General features: G+C 33.8%; 3 protein-coding genes across 4 annotated transcripts in view; all 3 read left to right on the top strand.

Moving 5' to 3' along the window:
* LOC134839041 (CTD nuclear envelope phosphatase 1-like) overlaps positions 1-16,756 on the top strand; it is a 346,443-nt gene that overhangs the window by 103,598 nt on the left and 226,089 nt on the right. The window lies entirely within an intron of this gene.
* LOC134839039 (bromodomain-containing protein 1-like) overlaps positions 1-16,756 on the top strand; it is a 390,829-nt gene that overhangs the window by 242,586 nt on the left and 131,487 nt on the right. The window lies entirely within an intron of this gene.
* Positions 1,487-9,572, top strand: LOC134840149 (uncharacterized). Of its 2 annotated transcripts, none has more exons than XM_063855855.1 (3): positions 1,487-1,698; positions 1,945-2,266; positions 7,854-9,572. In XM_063855855.1, the coding sequence occupies exons 1-3, from the start codon at positions 1,623-1,625 to the stop codon at positions 9,448-9,450; spliced, it is 1,995 nt and encodes a 664-aa protein (XP_063711925.1). In that variant the 5' UTR covers positions 1,487-1,622; the 3' UTR covers positions 9,451-9,572. The 2 variants fall into 2 exon arrangements, with proteins under 2 accessions (XP_063711925.1, XP_063711924.1); XM_063855854.1 differs by having other exon boundaries at positions 1,942-2,266.

Raw genomic sequence — 16,756 nt, 5'->3', positions numbered from 1 at the left:
TTAATGTCGATTTATAACTTTATACAGAAGCCGAACTAGCCAAAATGTTGATTGTTTGGTAAACTTTCAATTCTATTTCAAACAAACTGCAGAGATTCCCCAAACAGTAAAAAAAACAGAAAAAAAACCTTCACAAAAAGCCAATTTGAAAGCTCATAGTTCGTTTGTGTTAGAAATTTGCTGATTAATACTGTGATTGCATTTGCTAACCAAACCAATCAATGCGATTAATGTTTTGTTTTCTGCATTTATAAGTTGAATAATAATTTATCGCGAAAATCGCAAAAAAAAATTTTTCTCAAAACTTTTTAAGGAGCAGTCGAATATTCAAGCTTAGGCTCTTACGAGATCCCAGTCTTTTTTTGTTCTAACATCAAAACGAAATACAAAAAAAACACAACATTTAAAATCATTTGAAAGATGTTTTTGCATCCTTTATATTTTTGATGAAAAATAACTGTATCTAGTTATTATTATCACGTGACATTGCAAAACAGCTGTACGCTTTCTGTTTTTCCGAATGTGGACGAACTTATAATAGGTTTGACCTCCATAGACCAAAATGCTAATCATATAATTCCATAAACTAAGTCTATGAAAAAATACAAGTCATACAAATTTCATACATTTTGCAAAAATGGTGTCGTCGAATTTTCAAAAAACTTTTCACTTGTTTTGGCATAAAATTCGTTGTGTCGTACTACATAAAAAAAAATTTTTTCTTTTTTCCTCTGAACCTTTTTCATAAAATAACGGGGTTTTGAAAATTACTAATTTGATCAATTTGCGATAACAACGCGCGATATATAGCAATCTTATAAAACCTGTAAGCGGCGGATTAATGCGTTTCAAATTGACTTGAGACCAGCAATTTAATTTAATTTCAAGCAACACGAGACGCTCAGTACACCCTTTTTACACCCATCATGGCTTATATAATAAAGAAAAAAATCATAAAGAAAAAAAATAGGGGAATGCGCGCAAACTTTTTTAAAGTACCCAAAACAGCTATTTAGGCGGCTTATTCTGCTTTTTTTTGAATCTTCCTCTTTCGGATCATCTTACATCTAGCTTTACAAGTTATGCTAAAAGGCAAGTCTTCATAATAAGGAACTAGATGCAAATTAACTTAGAATTCTACGTTGCGCGTAGGAGGTTAATTAAAAAACAGAATTCACATAATTTCTTACATTTTCTTCCGAGTTTCGCTTACAAAATCAACATAAACACTTTTGTTGACGCGCTTGCGAGTGAAAAAACATTAAGAACGATGTTTATTCTTTTTTATATAAAAACAAACTTTTGACGTGCTTATGTCATACTGTATGACTTTTCGAGTGCATTTCGTAAAATTACCAGGTAATTCATATATGCTTAATAAAAAAAATTCGGATATTTTAGCTTTGAGCGAACTCTTACTTTTATGGACTGAAACTTGGTTGAAGCTTAAACAAAAGCATTACCGATAGACCGATCTGGCAGCGACAACATGCTTTATTCAGAAAATAAAACAACTACTTGACAAATTCTTCGCATAAAGCGCTCTAGTTTTCAGCTGTCTGCATCAAAAAATTACTTTTTTGAAATCATATATTATTGAGTGTGCTGTTATTTGGAGCAAAATGGGCTGTGTTCCGTCTACCAACTCTATAACACCGTCAGTTGATGTCTCGTCGCCTCAGGGTCAAACCAATAAAGGTAAAAAATAAGCAAGGCTGCCTCAATTCAAAAGCATAACAAAGATTACAAAATCAGGCGCCGGGTGCAATCAATTTGAAATGCATGTCGGGCGTTCAAGCAGGTTGATTTATTTTTGAAATTTCACCATTATTTCTTGCGAGAATTTTTTCAAATAATAAATGATTGTCTAAAAGTTGTTTTTCAAACATATATTAATTATCAATGAGCTATCTGATGACGTAATTTATGTATTGTTGAAAGCAGCGACAAAAACGGTTGATGCAACCCAGATCAAAGAAATCAAGGAGTTTCTAGATGCGCTGAGGAAACAACCCGACAACGCTGAGGTCTACGGAGTCATCAACCTCGCAAAAATCAAAACCACTTTCACCGTGAAGGCAGAAAAGGCGAAAACCGGGTATCTGAAAACAAGCTTTCAGAAACTCTGTGAGCGGGAAAATGGAAGAGCTCGGGAAGTCTCTAAAGATAACTCGATTGTATTTTCCGAAATACAAGCTACTGATAACTTTGTGGTGTTTGCTACAAAAAATGTGTGCGCTGTTTCTCTAAATCCGCCGAATGGAAGGTAAGAGTTTACAATTGAATATCTTGTTAGAACATTTAAATGCATAGACATCAACAAAAAAATTGGACGCAAAAAAATTGTAATGTTCATCCTAATTTATTTTCTAAATTGATATAAATCACCAAAAATAAATTGTTAAAAATGTGCAAATCAAGCAATATTCAACCAAAACGAATTATTGATACCCGAATTTTTTTTACTCCCGCGATGGCCGTTTTTGACCTTTTAGCTCGAACAAAAACCGCGTTCGACTTGGCTTGACTTTGTTCAACTTTGACGGATATCGTTCGTTTTTTTTTCTATTTTGCTCTCGACTTTACTGGACATCGTTCGACTTTGTTCGACGACTATATTTGACTTTATGGGACATCATTCGAATCCATAGGACTTCACCGAACCTTGTTGAAGTTGTTAGATTTTTTGTGATTATCATAAATGTAAAACTAAATTTAAAAAAAAGGTAAGACTAAATGATATAAACTAAATCAAGGCAGTTTTTTGATCAGTTTTGACTGTAATAAAAACATGGGGTCTCTGGAATAAGATATTTTTGTAACGATGACATCTCTTCTACGCAAAATTTCAATTATTGTATAGAAGCAGATTGAATTGATAAATGTGAGCAACTTTTCCAGTTTCTCCAATAACGCTCATGTAAATGGTGAGTTAATCCAAATCAGAGAAATCATTCAAAAAAGAATTAATCTAAACTTGTTGATCCGGGTGCTGCGTTCACATTTGCAAGGCATTTGATTTTGTTCAAGCGATTGGGTTGGGAGAAACTTTGAATGTGGCTTAGCATGAGGCTATTAGTGCAATTAGAATTGACTTTCTTTTCTCTCATTTGCGTGCGCATCAAATTGATTAAGTACTTTAACTGCACAAGCTAAGTAGCCTCCATGCAAGTCACTAGGCCCCCGATAAAGGTATTTTTTCATATTTTTCAGACTTTTGCTAACAGCTAAGGTTTGCTTTCAGACTTTTGCTAATTTTGCTAATAGCTATGTTTTTGAAACTTTATACTAAAAAATCCTTATACTCAAGGAAAATATGTATATCACTAATGTGAACATCGAATTTGGTAAGCCATTGATACGCTCAGCGGCATCTTTTACTTTCAATTAAATATAAATTTTCACTATTCAAAATTTAGGTTTTTTGCTTTTTGTTGAGCATGTTCATTTCGCTGAGTAGCTGAATGAAATTTTGAGCAGCTCAGTAATAATTACGTGCCAATCTCAATGAATTTTTTTTAGCCCAATGTTTCAAAGATAAGGTCTACGTGGCAGTTTACATGGCAAAAAAAGAAATTGTTCAATTTGATATTTAATTTGAAAACTATCTACTCTCACACTATAAAAACTTCATAGTGATAACTTTCGCATATAGGCAAGTTATAAATAGATCGAAAAGCATGCCGCAAGTCACTCGGAAACCATTTCTGAGATTTAAAAAAAACCGCTTACGCGGTGATAGGACGAAATATATCGCGGTTTTTTTATATTTCAATTTTGCAAAACTTGCAATCCATAAACCCCCCTAATTTTGCAAAAAAAGACTACTGGTAAAATTTATTGTTCCGACTTTCGATACGAAAGTGACGGAATATTTGCGCTCGGGGTGGGTTTTTTTTTCTTCAGACAAATTTCGACTTTTGAACTAGCCATTTTGGACAGAATTTTTTTATATCATTCAAAAGGTATTGTTGTCTTGAGCTTGAATTTGAAAAAATATTTCACCGGTGATCATTTTTCTCAAAATTATGAGGGGTTTAAAGATTGCCATTTTGTTCAAATTGAGACAATTAACGCGCGATATATTTCGCGCTTTTAACGCCTAAGCGGAGATTTAATCCATCTTTTAAATTGTTCCAAATTGGGTGAAAGACGCTTTTTGCCATATATGTTTTGTTACAATGAGCAAAATCTATATTGTTAAACTTCATATGGTGTGGGGGGGATGATTTCGTAAAAAAATTCCATTTTTAAGAAAAAAACTTTTTCATTTTTTTTAATTATATTTAATTTTTTTAATATTACTACTGCTCGATAAACCTGAAAAGGCAGTCGGAACATTCAGCCCTTCGCCCTGATACGAGCAGTCTTGTTTATTTTTTCAAATTGAGTCCATGGCAACCGCTTTTTTAGGAATGATATACAGAAAACTTGTAAAAGTTGCTATTTAAAAAGCCAAAAAATGTCTAGAGAAAAATCACCCGAACGGAACAATAACAAAAACAAACTTAATAAAAGTCTGACTAAGCGCCTCGAAAACATAATTTTTTAAAGTTCAGTGCACTTTGATTGTTCCAAATAGCTTCATTGACCATGTGACAAAACGTGAAGCCTCTAACTTAAGTAGTTGCAGAAAAAGGTTTAAAAAACTTGAAGATTTCTGTTTAGCTGCTCGGATGGTGAAAACAAATTAAAACTTGTTTGTCGTGATTTTATTTGTTTTTTCTATTACCGTGCAGCACAGGTGACACTTTTACCTGACTCAGAAAATCATTCAAAGCCGAGATTTGGGTAGCCACAATTGAGTAATCCTGACTTAATCTAAACTTGCTCTTGAAATTTATGTAAATTAGATTGAAGTGTTGGAAAACACAATGAAAACGAAATATTGAGGACTGCTTTGTTGCTAGCTGTGAAGTCTTGTACTTTTCTTTAGAATTTTTATAATACCAAATCAATATTGGCTGCAAGATGAGAAATCTTTTACTTTTCTTTACAATTTTTATCTTACCAAATCAATATAGACTGCCGATTGAAATTGAAATAACTAATCCGCTTCTCCGCAAAATCCCAGCCTCTCATTTTTTTCAGATCGCCCCCAATATTTAACCAGTTGATCGTTTTGAGCATCAAACAAGTTATTGAAAAAATTCAGCCTCATTCATGAAGTCCAATGCTGATTCAATTTATCCGAAAAAAAAAAACGCAATGAACTTGAAAGTTCAAACGCATGTTTCTCGAATTGGTCTGAATTTGGGTGAAAAAACATGGCATAGTATGAGGCACTTAGTATTCGATCCCATGGCATGGCAATGATAGTGTGTGAAGACGAGCTCTCACTTAGCCTCTAGCTTCAGGTCTACCACAGCATGACCAATTTCGGCTGCAATAGTGGTACCGCTTGAAAGTTCTAGACGCTAAGAAACGGCCTTGAATCGTAAAAAAAGAGCTTCCCTCAACAAATAATACAGTCTCGAATGAGAGGAGATAAAACGCAATGTTTTACTAATTCATTCAATTAGCTCAGAAACAGTTTTGTTATTTTATGAAAAAGGGGACAGGCCTACTTGCATGCGTGCAGCTTTTCATGTGGCTATTAGTGCAATTAGAGTGAGTTTCTTTTCTCTCATTTGCGTGCGCATCAAATTGAGTAAATACTTTAGTTGCGCATGCTAAGTAGCACCCATGCAAGTCACTAGGCCCCCGATTAAGGTTTTTTTTTCATATTTTTCAGACATTTGCGTACAGCTAACGTTTGCTATTTTTGCTAATAGCTAAGAATTTGAAACTACTAACTGAAAAATCTTTATACCCAAAAAAAATTGTATAGCATGTGTGAACATCAAATTTAGCAAGCGATTGATACGCTAAAAGGCATCTTTTACTTCAAGTAAATATATTTTTTCACTACTTAGAATTTAAGTTTTTTGCTTTTTGATGCGCATGTTCCTTTCGCTGAGTAGCTGAATGAAATTTCTAGCAGCTCAGTATTAATTACGTGGCAACCTCAATGATTTTTTTCCAGCCCAATGTTTCAAACATAATGTCTACGTGGTAGTTTACATGGCAAAAGAAAAACAAAATTGTTCATTTTGATATTTATTTTGAAAACTATCTACTCACACACTATAAAAGCTTCATAGTGATAACTTTCGCACATAGCCAAGTTTTAAATAGACCAAATAGCATGCCGCAAGTCACTCGGAAACCATTTCTGAGATAAAAAAAAACCCGCTTACGCACAAAAAACCCGCTTAGGACAAAATGTATCGCGGTTTATTTTTTCCAATTTTGCGAAACTTGCAATCCATAAACCCCCCTAGTTTTGCAAAAAAGACCACTGGTAAAACCTATTTATTTTTTCAAATTGAGTCCATGGCAACCGCTTTTTTACGAATGATATACAGAAAACTTGTAAAAATTGCTATTTAAAAAGCCAAAAATTGTCCAGAGACAAATCACCCGAACACACAGAGATTCCGTCATTTTCTTCGAAAGACGGAACAATAACAAAACCACACTTAGTAAAAGTCTGACTAAGCGCCTCGAAAACATAATTTTTAAAAATTCGGTGCACTTTGATTGTTCCAAATAGCTTCATTGACCATGTGACAAAACGTGAAGCCTCTATCTTAAGTAGTTGCAGAAAAAGGTTTAAAAAATTTGAAGATTTCTGTTTAGTTGCTCGGATGGTGAAAACAAATTAAAACTTGTTTGTCGTGATTTTATTTGTTTTTTCTATTACCGTGCAGCACAGGTGACACGTTTACCCGACTCACAAAAGTCATTCAAAGCCGAGATTTGGGTAGCCACAATTGAGTAATCCTGACTTAATCTAAACTTGCTCTTGAAATTTATTTAAATTAGATTGAAGTGTTGGAAAACACGCAGAAAATGAAATATTGAGAATTGCCTTGTTGCCAGCTGTGAAGTCTTGTACTTTTCTTTAGAATTTCTATAATAATAAATCAATATTGGCTGCAAGATGAGAAATCTTTTACTTTTCCTTACAATTTTTACCTTACCAAATCAATATTGGCTGCCGATTGAAGTTGAAATAACCAACCCGCTTTTCCGCAAAATTCAAGCCTCTCATTTTTTTCAGACTCCTCCTAACTTTTAATCAATTGGTCGTTGCTTCGTTTTGAGCATCAAACAATTTATTAAAAATATTCAGCCTCCTTCATGAAATACAATGCTGATTCAATTTATCCGAAAAAAATGCCTTAAACTCGAAAGTTAAAACGCATTTTTCTCGAATTGGTTTGAATTTAGGTAAAAAAAATTTGACGAAAACCATGCTCAGAAGTTCAGCAAAATTAGTGTGGTGCAACTGGTTTTGCAAAATTGGGGCCAAAATTTTCACCCCAAAAATGGATAGTTTTCGACTTATTTAGTCCATCATAAGTTACACCGAAAATATTAAGTCAATCAATGACATAATTATATCAAAGTGAGCCTCTTACTTGGCCCAACAAACAATTAACAAAATGCGCCATAGTAATTATTTCTGCTAAAATTGTAAGCATTTTTTTCACATAAATCAACCGAATTTGAAAAAAAAATGCGTTTTAAATTTCAATTTTAATTCGTTTTGTCCGGATAATTTAAATCAGCACGAAATAAACCATCTAAAATGGTTCCTAACTAGCGAGCTGGTTCATCTGATTCTGAATTGAAGTAAAAATGGCTAGAACAGGTTTCGAGATGAGCTATCGCTCATCCCCATCCATTTTCTTTAGCTTTTAAAAGGGAAAAAATTAAAAGCTTTTCAAAAAAATTAATGAAGTTACCTCCTCACTTCGAATTCTCTGACTAAATTTAAAAAATGAGTTGCCCTTTAATTATTTCAGGGTTTTGCGGTTCGACTTCGGTGAAAATGTTTCTTCTCAAAAGGGCGTTGTTCCTATTGACGACATTCAAGATTGCGTTTTCAAAGTCAGCACTAAAAATGGACCAGTCACAAACGAGTCAGTGTTCCCTGTTCCGGAGGCAAATAGAAAAGCTTACTTGGTCGCAGATTTGCCAGCTGAAACATGGTTCGACCAGTTTTTTGAGGCGCTCAAGAAACAAGAAATAACCAAGACTTATTTCGATAAACCCCCAGAAGTGTTCAAATGCAGGGATTCGTTCCATGTATACAAATTAGCGGCCGAGAAACCATGCGTTCATGAAATAGATATATTTCAGATCAAAGGAGAGATGAAATCAATTTTCTACGAGTGGCCACCTGCTGAAAGTCTAGTGGTGCCCACGACAAAAGATGTCATTTTACGAAAAGGAAATCAATTAAATTTTAGCTCTAATTGTGATCTGTTTCACTACAGATCAGGTTCGCCTTTTAACACTGCAATTGACAACATTGGAGATAATTGGTACTTTGAAAGGCCACAATGGCAAGACTGGGAAGGCTACCGGGACCCGACCCAGCATCGCGCGAAAGTAACCGAGTCGTTACGTCGGAGATTGGAGGATCCGGAAAAAGCGGACAGTGATCCATTTTGGAACGCAATAGGTCAGAAGTCTACTAAAAAGTCATGGTCTGAAAGTGCGCCTAATGAGCCTTTAGAAAAGCGAGGGTTACATTGGTACCCTAAACGTCTACTTGTTCAAATCGAATCTCTGGAGATTCTCAAAAACAAAAGTATTCCCCCTGTAGTGCCAGTGGACAAAGCTGCAGCGGAAGAGATTCTTAGCAACTTGGAAAATACGGCTTTTATCGAGAAGTTACTAAGAAAATCTTGGGATTCCAAAAAAGACTCTCTGACCTGGAAAAACTCGGATAGACTTCAAGAACGAATCAGAGCCATCGAAGACTGCGAACGAAGGCTGCAAAGTTTGGCAGAATCAGACGTGGAGATTCCCAAGTCGCCTGGATCGGATCCCAGTTATTTATTCATGAGTATCTCTAAACAACATTCAGAAAAGTTGGTTGATAATATATTCAAAAGTAGCAGACCTTCAACTCGGGGACAGCGCATGAAAGCACGCGAAGCAAGGTCAAATAGGGATACAAAACAAACGAAAGTACTAATCAGCTGGGATTTTGGATCGTACATATCGATAGCAAACAATCTCAGAAAAGATCTGACTGGAAACACATTCGATGTTCGTCTCGACACCAACTGGATAAATAGCCCAGAATTTGAAATAGATGAGGCGACCGTAATCATGCCTGTTTTGTCCACTAATTATGAATTAAATGAAGTTTGCATGATGGAACTGGACAAAGCGTTGGAACTGCAGAAAAATGTAGTGCCTGTTATATGCGAGAAAGGATACAACATGAACGAGAAAGTGGCAAAGAAAATTGCAAACACTACCAGGTTTGACTTTGCCGAAACCAACAACCGATTGGTTGACAGAAGTGTCTACGAACGTACATTGAAGAGCCTTATCAAGAAATTGGAAGAAATCTCCGAAAAACGGTACGGAAACGTGGAAAAATAATGAAAAAACAAGCTGCGAATGCATTCACTGCGCCCTGTAAATAATAACAATTTCATATAAGAACTAATTGAATGATCAAAAAGTTTCGCCCGCTGCATTTAATGGTTTTTTCATCGACAAAGTGAAAGCGATTTGATAAAATAATTATACAACCTGGAACAAATTATGAAAATAAAATGTCAACTAGTAAAATAAAATACCAACTACCAGTGTAGGTGTAACGGGCGGAAAAATTGTATGATAAATGTTTTAAGACACAGGTGGGTTTATGAGGGAGAGGTTACCCTTCCCAACCAACAAATGTATCCAGCCCGCGGAGTCAAATAAGTAATAATTTATAACATCAGAATTTGGTACATCAAAACAAACTTTTTTTCTGAAGACGCATTTGGCGGAGGATGTTCCGAGCTGAATTTGAGGCGGAGGATGTTTCGATCCGACGAAGTTAAAGGCGGTTTTGACTGTGTTCACAGAAAACCGACTGCGGCTCGGAACCAAAACAGGACTTTTCAGAAACATGGGAAAATCAATTTGGAAAAAAGAAAAAAAAAGCCGACAAAAAAATTTCAAACTGAACTCCACCATTGCTTTATGAATAAAATTATCTCGCTAATTGTGTTCTATATAAACCTATATAGTTGCGTTCTAATTGCGTCTACTGAATATAACTAATGACCGTTGAAATATTTGTAGAAAATATCTATTGTACAAAGCCAAAAACATGCAGGAAAAGAGAAATGTTTTTCAATTCAAGTCATTGAAAATTTTAACTTCTAAGATAACAGAAAACCTACTTTACAAACATTAAAGGCAATTATAAAAAAGAGTAGTAAGGTCGTAATCCGGATACTTAAATTTTTGACCTCAACTCTTAAACCTCAGAATGCAGTTGAACATCAGTTCGCTGCACGATGAGTCATTTCACTCCATTAAGTTCGATAGAGCCCTGTTGCAGCATTAAGAAAACATAAATAGTCCTTTCTGTGTTTTCTGCAGAGTATTTAAGAAACAAAATGGAGGTCCAGAATAATAGGAACTTAAAGGGCTAGTAATTTTGATTCATAAAGATGTTTTCACTCACACAGTCTGCTGATTGGAACCTGATTTAAACTACATTTTATGATTGGATAAATTAGATATTTTACCACTGTAAAGTATTTAATATTAACCAATCATGATCCATCTAACTAACAACCCACTTATTTGTAAGTGCTGAAATTACTTGTAATTTCAGCACCAGAGAGATTTGAATTTAACTTAGAACTTAGTTGCCTCTCCGAGAGAACTTCAGCAGCCGCAATAAACCAGTATACCCTAGATCTATTGAGCCTAGCAGAGACTAGTTAAACAACCTGAGACTAGATAGTATAAGAGTAAGATTAGGATCGGTATTAGACTAAGAAGTTGCACGAATCTATCCGGCCGAAAATAAGATAGCGTGACGAGCAGACGGTGTACCCTATCCGAAATTACTCTATGAGTTAACCACATCGGTCCTAACTCATCTGGTGCGACCATAAGTCTCGAACAAGACCTTAATAGCTTAGAATTAACCAAAAATAGATTAGAATTTAGACAAAACATTTTTAAAATGTTACACGACGATAATTTAATCGAAATGTCTCTACGACTCAATAGATCAAAGCCAATATTCCGAACGATAAGAGAACTACCCGGAATTGGAAGAAGACCTCGAACCAGAGACGACATACGACAAAGTAGAAATTTACCAAATAGTTATATGATAGTACGGCAAAAGCCAACACAAACTTTTATATTTAGAATTTTATTAGCAATGAATTTAGATTTTCATTTGCAAACATAAAATCATGAAGTCAATCTTCATAATCATTTCAGGCGCTAAACAAGATATTAATATACAATAACGATTGATAAAAAGATCTCAGATCGTTTTCCTAAAATTCTGCAGTATTCTATAAAACATGTTTGGAAAATATTTATTGAAAATCAAAACAAAAATTAGTAGCATGACAAAAAACTGTTAGTAATCATAAAATCATCAGTTGTCCCAGCTTCATCACCTAAAACATAACAGCAATCATAAGCTCACTAACATCATAAAAACACTAAATCTTTTCTTAAATAAAATTAAACCATTTTAAACTTAAATTCATTTAATCTTAAAATCAGATCATCAAGGCTTATCCTTGGATCTTAATTAATTTTCTATTTAATTAAAATTACAAAACTTGATCATCAAGGCCTATCCTTGGATCAAAAAGAACATTTTGTTCTCCCCCACCCACTTAGCTAGTGTCTAACGACCTCAAACGTCGATTCACTATCCAACCCTTTCAAAAAACCCAAGACTAATAGAAATTTTTGAACAAAACTAATCATTCAAATTAGGATAAACAGTGAAGAACTTCGGTTATTCATCCTTCACTTGAACCCTCCTCTTACCAGACCCAGGATAAATCGTAGACTTAGTAAGTTTAAAATAGTATCTAACGAACTACTCGCGTTCTAATTATACCTGAACCTTGTGGATCGATTTACTATTCTCCAACCCTTGAACACAATCACTACCCCTAAGTAAGATTAAGTAAGTTAACACCTTAGCTTATACTAGCCACGAGAAAGTAAAAAATCATTCTTCGGAATCGATATACTTTTCTCTCCAACCCTGAACAAATAGACCCAGGTTAAGCTAACCAAAAAATCGTAAGGACTAACAATTTAAGAAAATAGAAATAATCTAACAACTTTTTGCATCCGTCATCCTAAACCTTATGTCATTTAAAAATCTAGGAAACAAACAAACTATCGTTTTGCACAACTGTGAAATAGATAACCAAAAATACGACCTTGTAATCACACCTCACACACAAACAGTTGGATATATTAGAACAAAACGACAAACACTAAAAAGAAAAATCATAAACAAGCAAAGACAAATAACACGAAAAAGATTTTCCAAAATAGAAACGCATTTTCAGAATCAGAAGCCAGCAATTTAGACGAACTTTATAAATTAAAAGAATCTATAGATAAAAATTGCCCCATTCACGATCAATTATATTTTTCCGACTCAGAAACAACTTCAAATTCATCAAAAAGAGGAAAAATAAAAATAAAAAAGCAATATAAACACAAACCAGTACATTTATATAATTGGAATCAACCAATTAGACATATCGATAATTACCTATTAACAGTCATTAAACGAAAAAATGAGCCAAACACACACTCCAAGTGAAGATAGTCCAGATGATGACGATATCTACCCCTTCCTCGTAGATGCACCCAATGGTAGAGGACAGCATAGAATTTGCAAGAATTTACTACTAAATTTATTTGAACCCGGAATCAGCCCATGTAAAGCAGAGTTTCCAGATGTAAAGATCAAAAGACAAATTATTGATCACTATCTGAAAAATATATGTAATTTGACACAACAATACGGAATCTACACCATAGAATTCAGCTCACCAAACCCGAATCACCGCAAATATGTAATTCAAACAGACGATCTTGATTTAGAATTTTCAAAAGTATTCTCAGAATACATAAAAAGCGTACAATATCATAACTCACAAAGAGCAAACTCCATATTCACTTATGAAGTTTTTGCTATAATATATAGTTATATCTCAATATTAGAAAAGGAAATTCCAATCCCAAGTGTCTCACCGACAGAGACATCTAAACATATAAAGGTACGACATGAAATCACACTATTTTCAACTTTTCTACATATAATTAAGGAAAATTTCACTAAAGACGATGTTTCACAACATACAAAACATGACTTACAAAAAATTTTGGCAATGGTTTATAATAGATTATTTCACACATAATATAGATTTAATTTCACAAGCAAGAAAAAATTTTAGACCTCAAAATTCAAACGATGAAACCGCCATCACAGAACAGTCAGACTACGTTTGGGACCCCGAATGGTCTCATTATGCATTTATAAATATCCCACAATCAATTGCAAGTCAAGCAATAAGTACAATATCTTATATAAGAGATTATGTAAGAGTAATACCATTATCCATTGACGCAACACCATTAAACTACAATGCATTTTTACCCGATACGCGAAATAACAGTTTAAATTCGACCGTCATACACAATTAAAACCTTAATGGAACTAGGAACCTCACTCAACAAGATATTCAGACACCATCACACTTCATAAATGAAGAAATTGTCCAAACAACAACAACTACACAACAAAGTATTTCACCAATACGTCCAAATTTAACAACACCAAGAAATACAAACACTTCACTAGCACAGGTAACCTTGCAATCAACCGTTAAACCTTCGGTTGCTCCAAAATATTCACAAATGGATTATCAAACATATAGACCCATGACAATACCGTCAAAAACACGCAGAACGTTCACAAGAAACAATTTTGCGGAACACAATTATAATTACACACATTCATCAAAAACAAACTATCCCCCCCGAAAAAATAATAATAATCAGATAAGATCTCGATATTGGGATAACCCAATGGCAAGAACCAATTCAGTAAATTTTCAAACTAATTCACATCCTCCACAGGATCGTAGTGAAAATTACCCATTCTTTCAACAGAATAAAAATTAAAAACAAGCACCTCATCAAACGGATTACCTATCCTCTGATGATGATTATTTACAACCAGATATATTTGCACCATACACTCAAGAATATCGTAGACAAGGAGTACAAAAACCGTATACATATCATAGAATTTTTTCTCCACACCCAACAGATACACAAAATCAACAACCAATGCAAATGCAAAACCCAATTAATACACAATCTTTTCAACCAATTCAGCCACAAAACCCAATGATTACACACTCGTATCAACCAACACAAATACAAAATGAAATACCACTCCCATATTACCTTCAACAACACGAAATAACAAAAATCAACTTTCAAATTTTCACAAATGCCAAATGCAGCAGAATCATTACAAATGACAATGAATCCATACCTTATGGGTGGATCATCAAAAACATCAAACAAACCATTAATGGTATTTACAGGAACAGACCCTGAATATTCTGTAGAAGATTATTTAAATGCAGTAACAGCAAATTTAATTTTAAATATAGGACCTGAACCAATTAATACGCCACTACATCAAAATTGGATACATCGACGCACAGCGTTGATACAGACAACCTTAGACGGCGCAGCATTGCCTATAGCAATGCTGAATGCTATAGCAATGCTTGAATTTTTAGACGGCGCAGCATAGCATTTTCAGTATTGCCTATAGAAATAAAATCAAATTGGAAAAGATTTACACAAGAATTTTCAAAAATGTTTAACTCCGAAAGAAACAAACAACAACAAAGAGTTTTGTGTAATGAAATTCGCAGATTACCAAATGAAACCATCAAACAATTAGCAGTACGAATCGAAACACTAGTTCGAAAAGCATATTCATTAAATACACACGATTATAAAAACACAAAAATGACAAATCTTAATGATGACCTTAACACCTCAATTAAGGAAAATAGCAATAAAAAAGAGAGCATCCCATCCCTCCTCAATTCGAGAGCCCGATTTAGATTTTCGAAAACTAGTAGACAAACTAGAGCAAGCGGAAATCACAATGAAACTTGAAGAAACAGAAAATCTGAAATTACAATATGTTAACCGAATTGAAACAAATACCACAAATATCAATAATATACAGGAATCAGATACAGACCTCGTTGAAAAAATCACTGAAATACTCAATATTTACGAAAAACATCCAAACTTTAAAGGCAAACTATCTTTCAAAAAATGGTGTAATTATTGCCGACGATACGGACATAGTATTTCTGAATGTAGACAAAAACAACAGGACAATCAAAACAAACCTCAAAAATATAAAGAACCGAATAAATCATTCTATCAATACATGAAAAAAGATCAAAATCTACCGAACAAAAGTGTATACAGCAACAACAGTTCAGGAAAACCACTTCCGAACAATACCAATTACACGAGAACCCAATCACCATATAACTCAAGTTATAGAGGAAGATCACCAGAACGAAGAAATACACAAAATTTGTCACAAAATCATTACAATAGACCAAATAGTCGAAATAACTACTCCAGATCAAATTCAAACACAACACAATTTGTTTCTAGATCTAATTCCCAATCAAGGAATAATTACTATCCAAACAATCAATCACGAAACTCATCATACAATAGAAATAGAAACTACTCCAATAATCGAAATAGAAGTTATTCAAACAACCGAAACCAGAATTACCCGAACAATCGATCAAGGAATAACTCATATAATAGATCAAACTATAACAGACCAAACAATAATTATCAAAACAGATCACGAAATAATTCACAAAATCGACATTCAAGTTATAATAATCGTTATAGAAATTATTCCCAATCACCACACAGGAATAATAACCATTATAATAATTCTAATAATCGCCACAGAAGTAGTACACCTAAACATCAAAGAAATATTAATCAAGTACAATCAAATCCAGAAACAACATCAGACCCCCCAGGTATTGATGACACAGGAAATAACAAACTACAACTAAATCAAATAAACTGTGAATCATCAGATTCAGAAAGTGATACAGAAAACACTATCTCCATAAATATGATAGCAGTCGAAAATGACTACGAACCTATTATATATGAACAACCTTTTTCATCACATATATATGAAAATCAATTAGAACTCCTTCACAATTATTATATTGAACCCATCCATTCCACACAAACGGCACAAGAAACTAACGAAATCAACACTACAAACCAATCCAATGAAAATGACAAAACAAAATGCTTGAATACAAATCACATCTATCAAAATATACAAAAAGAACAACCCAAAGAAAAAGTTTGGACAATACCATTTCTTTTAGAAAGTCCAAGAAACAAAGAATTTCAACCACCAGATCTTGAAATTGATTTTTTAATTGATTCAGGAGCAGAATCAAACATAATAAACATTCCCACATGGAATGAGATGAAATCATTACACCCAAAACTAACGCCTCTTGAAACATCCAGTAAACTAGCAACAGCACAAGGATCAACATTGGTAAACTATGGAAAAATTCAATTATTTCTTCTCCCCACAAGAACAATAGAGCAAAATAAAATTTTAAATAAACCATTTAAACAAATATTCCATATCACGGATATTAAACACAATATTATTGGAATACCATTTATCTCTAAATATATACCAACAATCAACATTTTGAATAGTAAAATAGTAAAATTTCTTTTCAAAATTTTATCCGATATATAATCAACAAAGAAAACACCTGAAACCACTATCAGG

The sequence above is a fragment of the Symsagittifera roscoffensis genome, chromosome 2, assembly GCF_963678635.1.
Source record: "Symsagittifera roscoffensis chromosome 2, txSymRosc1.1, whole genome shotgun sequence".
In the NCBI taxonomy this organism is placed as follows: domain Eukaryota; kingdom Metazoa; phylum Xenacoelomorpha; order Acoela; family Convolutidae; genus Symsagittifera; species Symsagittifera roscoffensis.
The sequence above is the reverse complement of the archived record's forward strand: the minus strand, read 5'-3'. Positions and strand labels throughout refer to the sequence as shown.

Excerpts from the sequence above, each read along its gene's own strand:
- LOC134840149 (XM_063855854.1), top strand. The coding sequence starts at position 1,623 with ATGGGCTGTGTTCCGTCTACCAACTCTATAACACCGTCAGTTGATGTC. Across the intron at positions 1,699-1,941 it reads TCAGGGTCAAACCAATAAAG|CAGCGACAAAAACGGTTGAT; the intron begins GTAAAAAATAAG and ends TATTGTTGAAAG. Across the intron at positions 2,267-7,853 it reads CTAAATCCGCCGAATGGAAG|GGTTTTGCGGTTCGACTTCG; the intron begins GTAAGAGTTTAC and ends TAATTATTTCAG.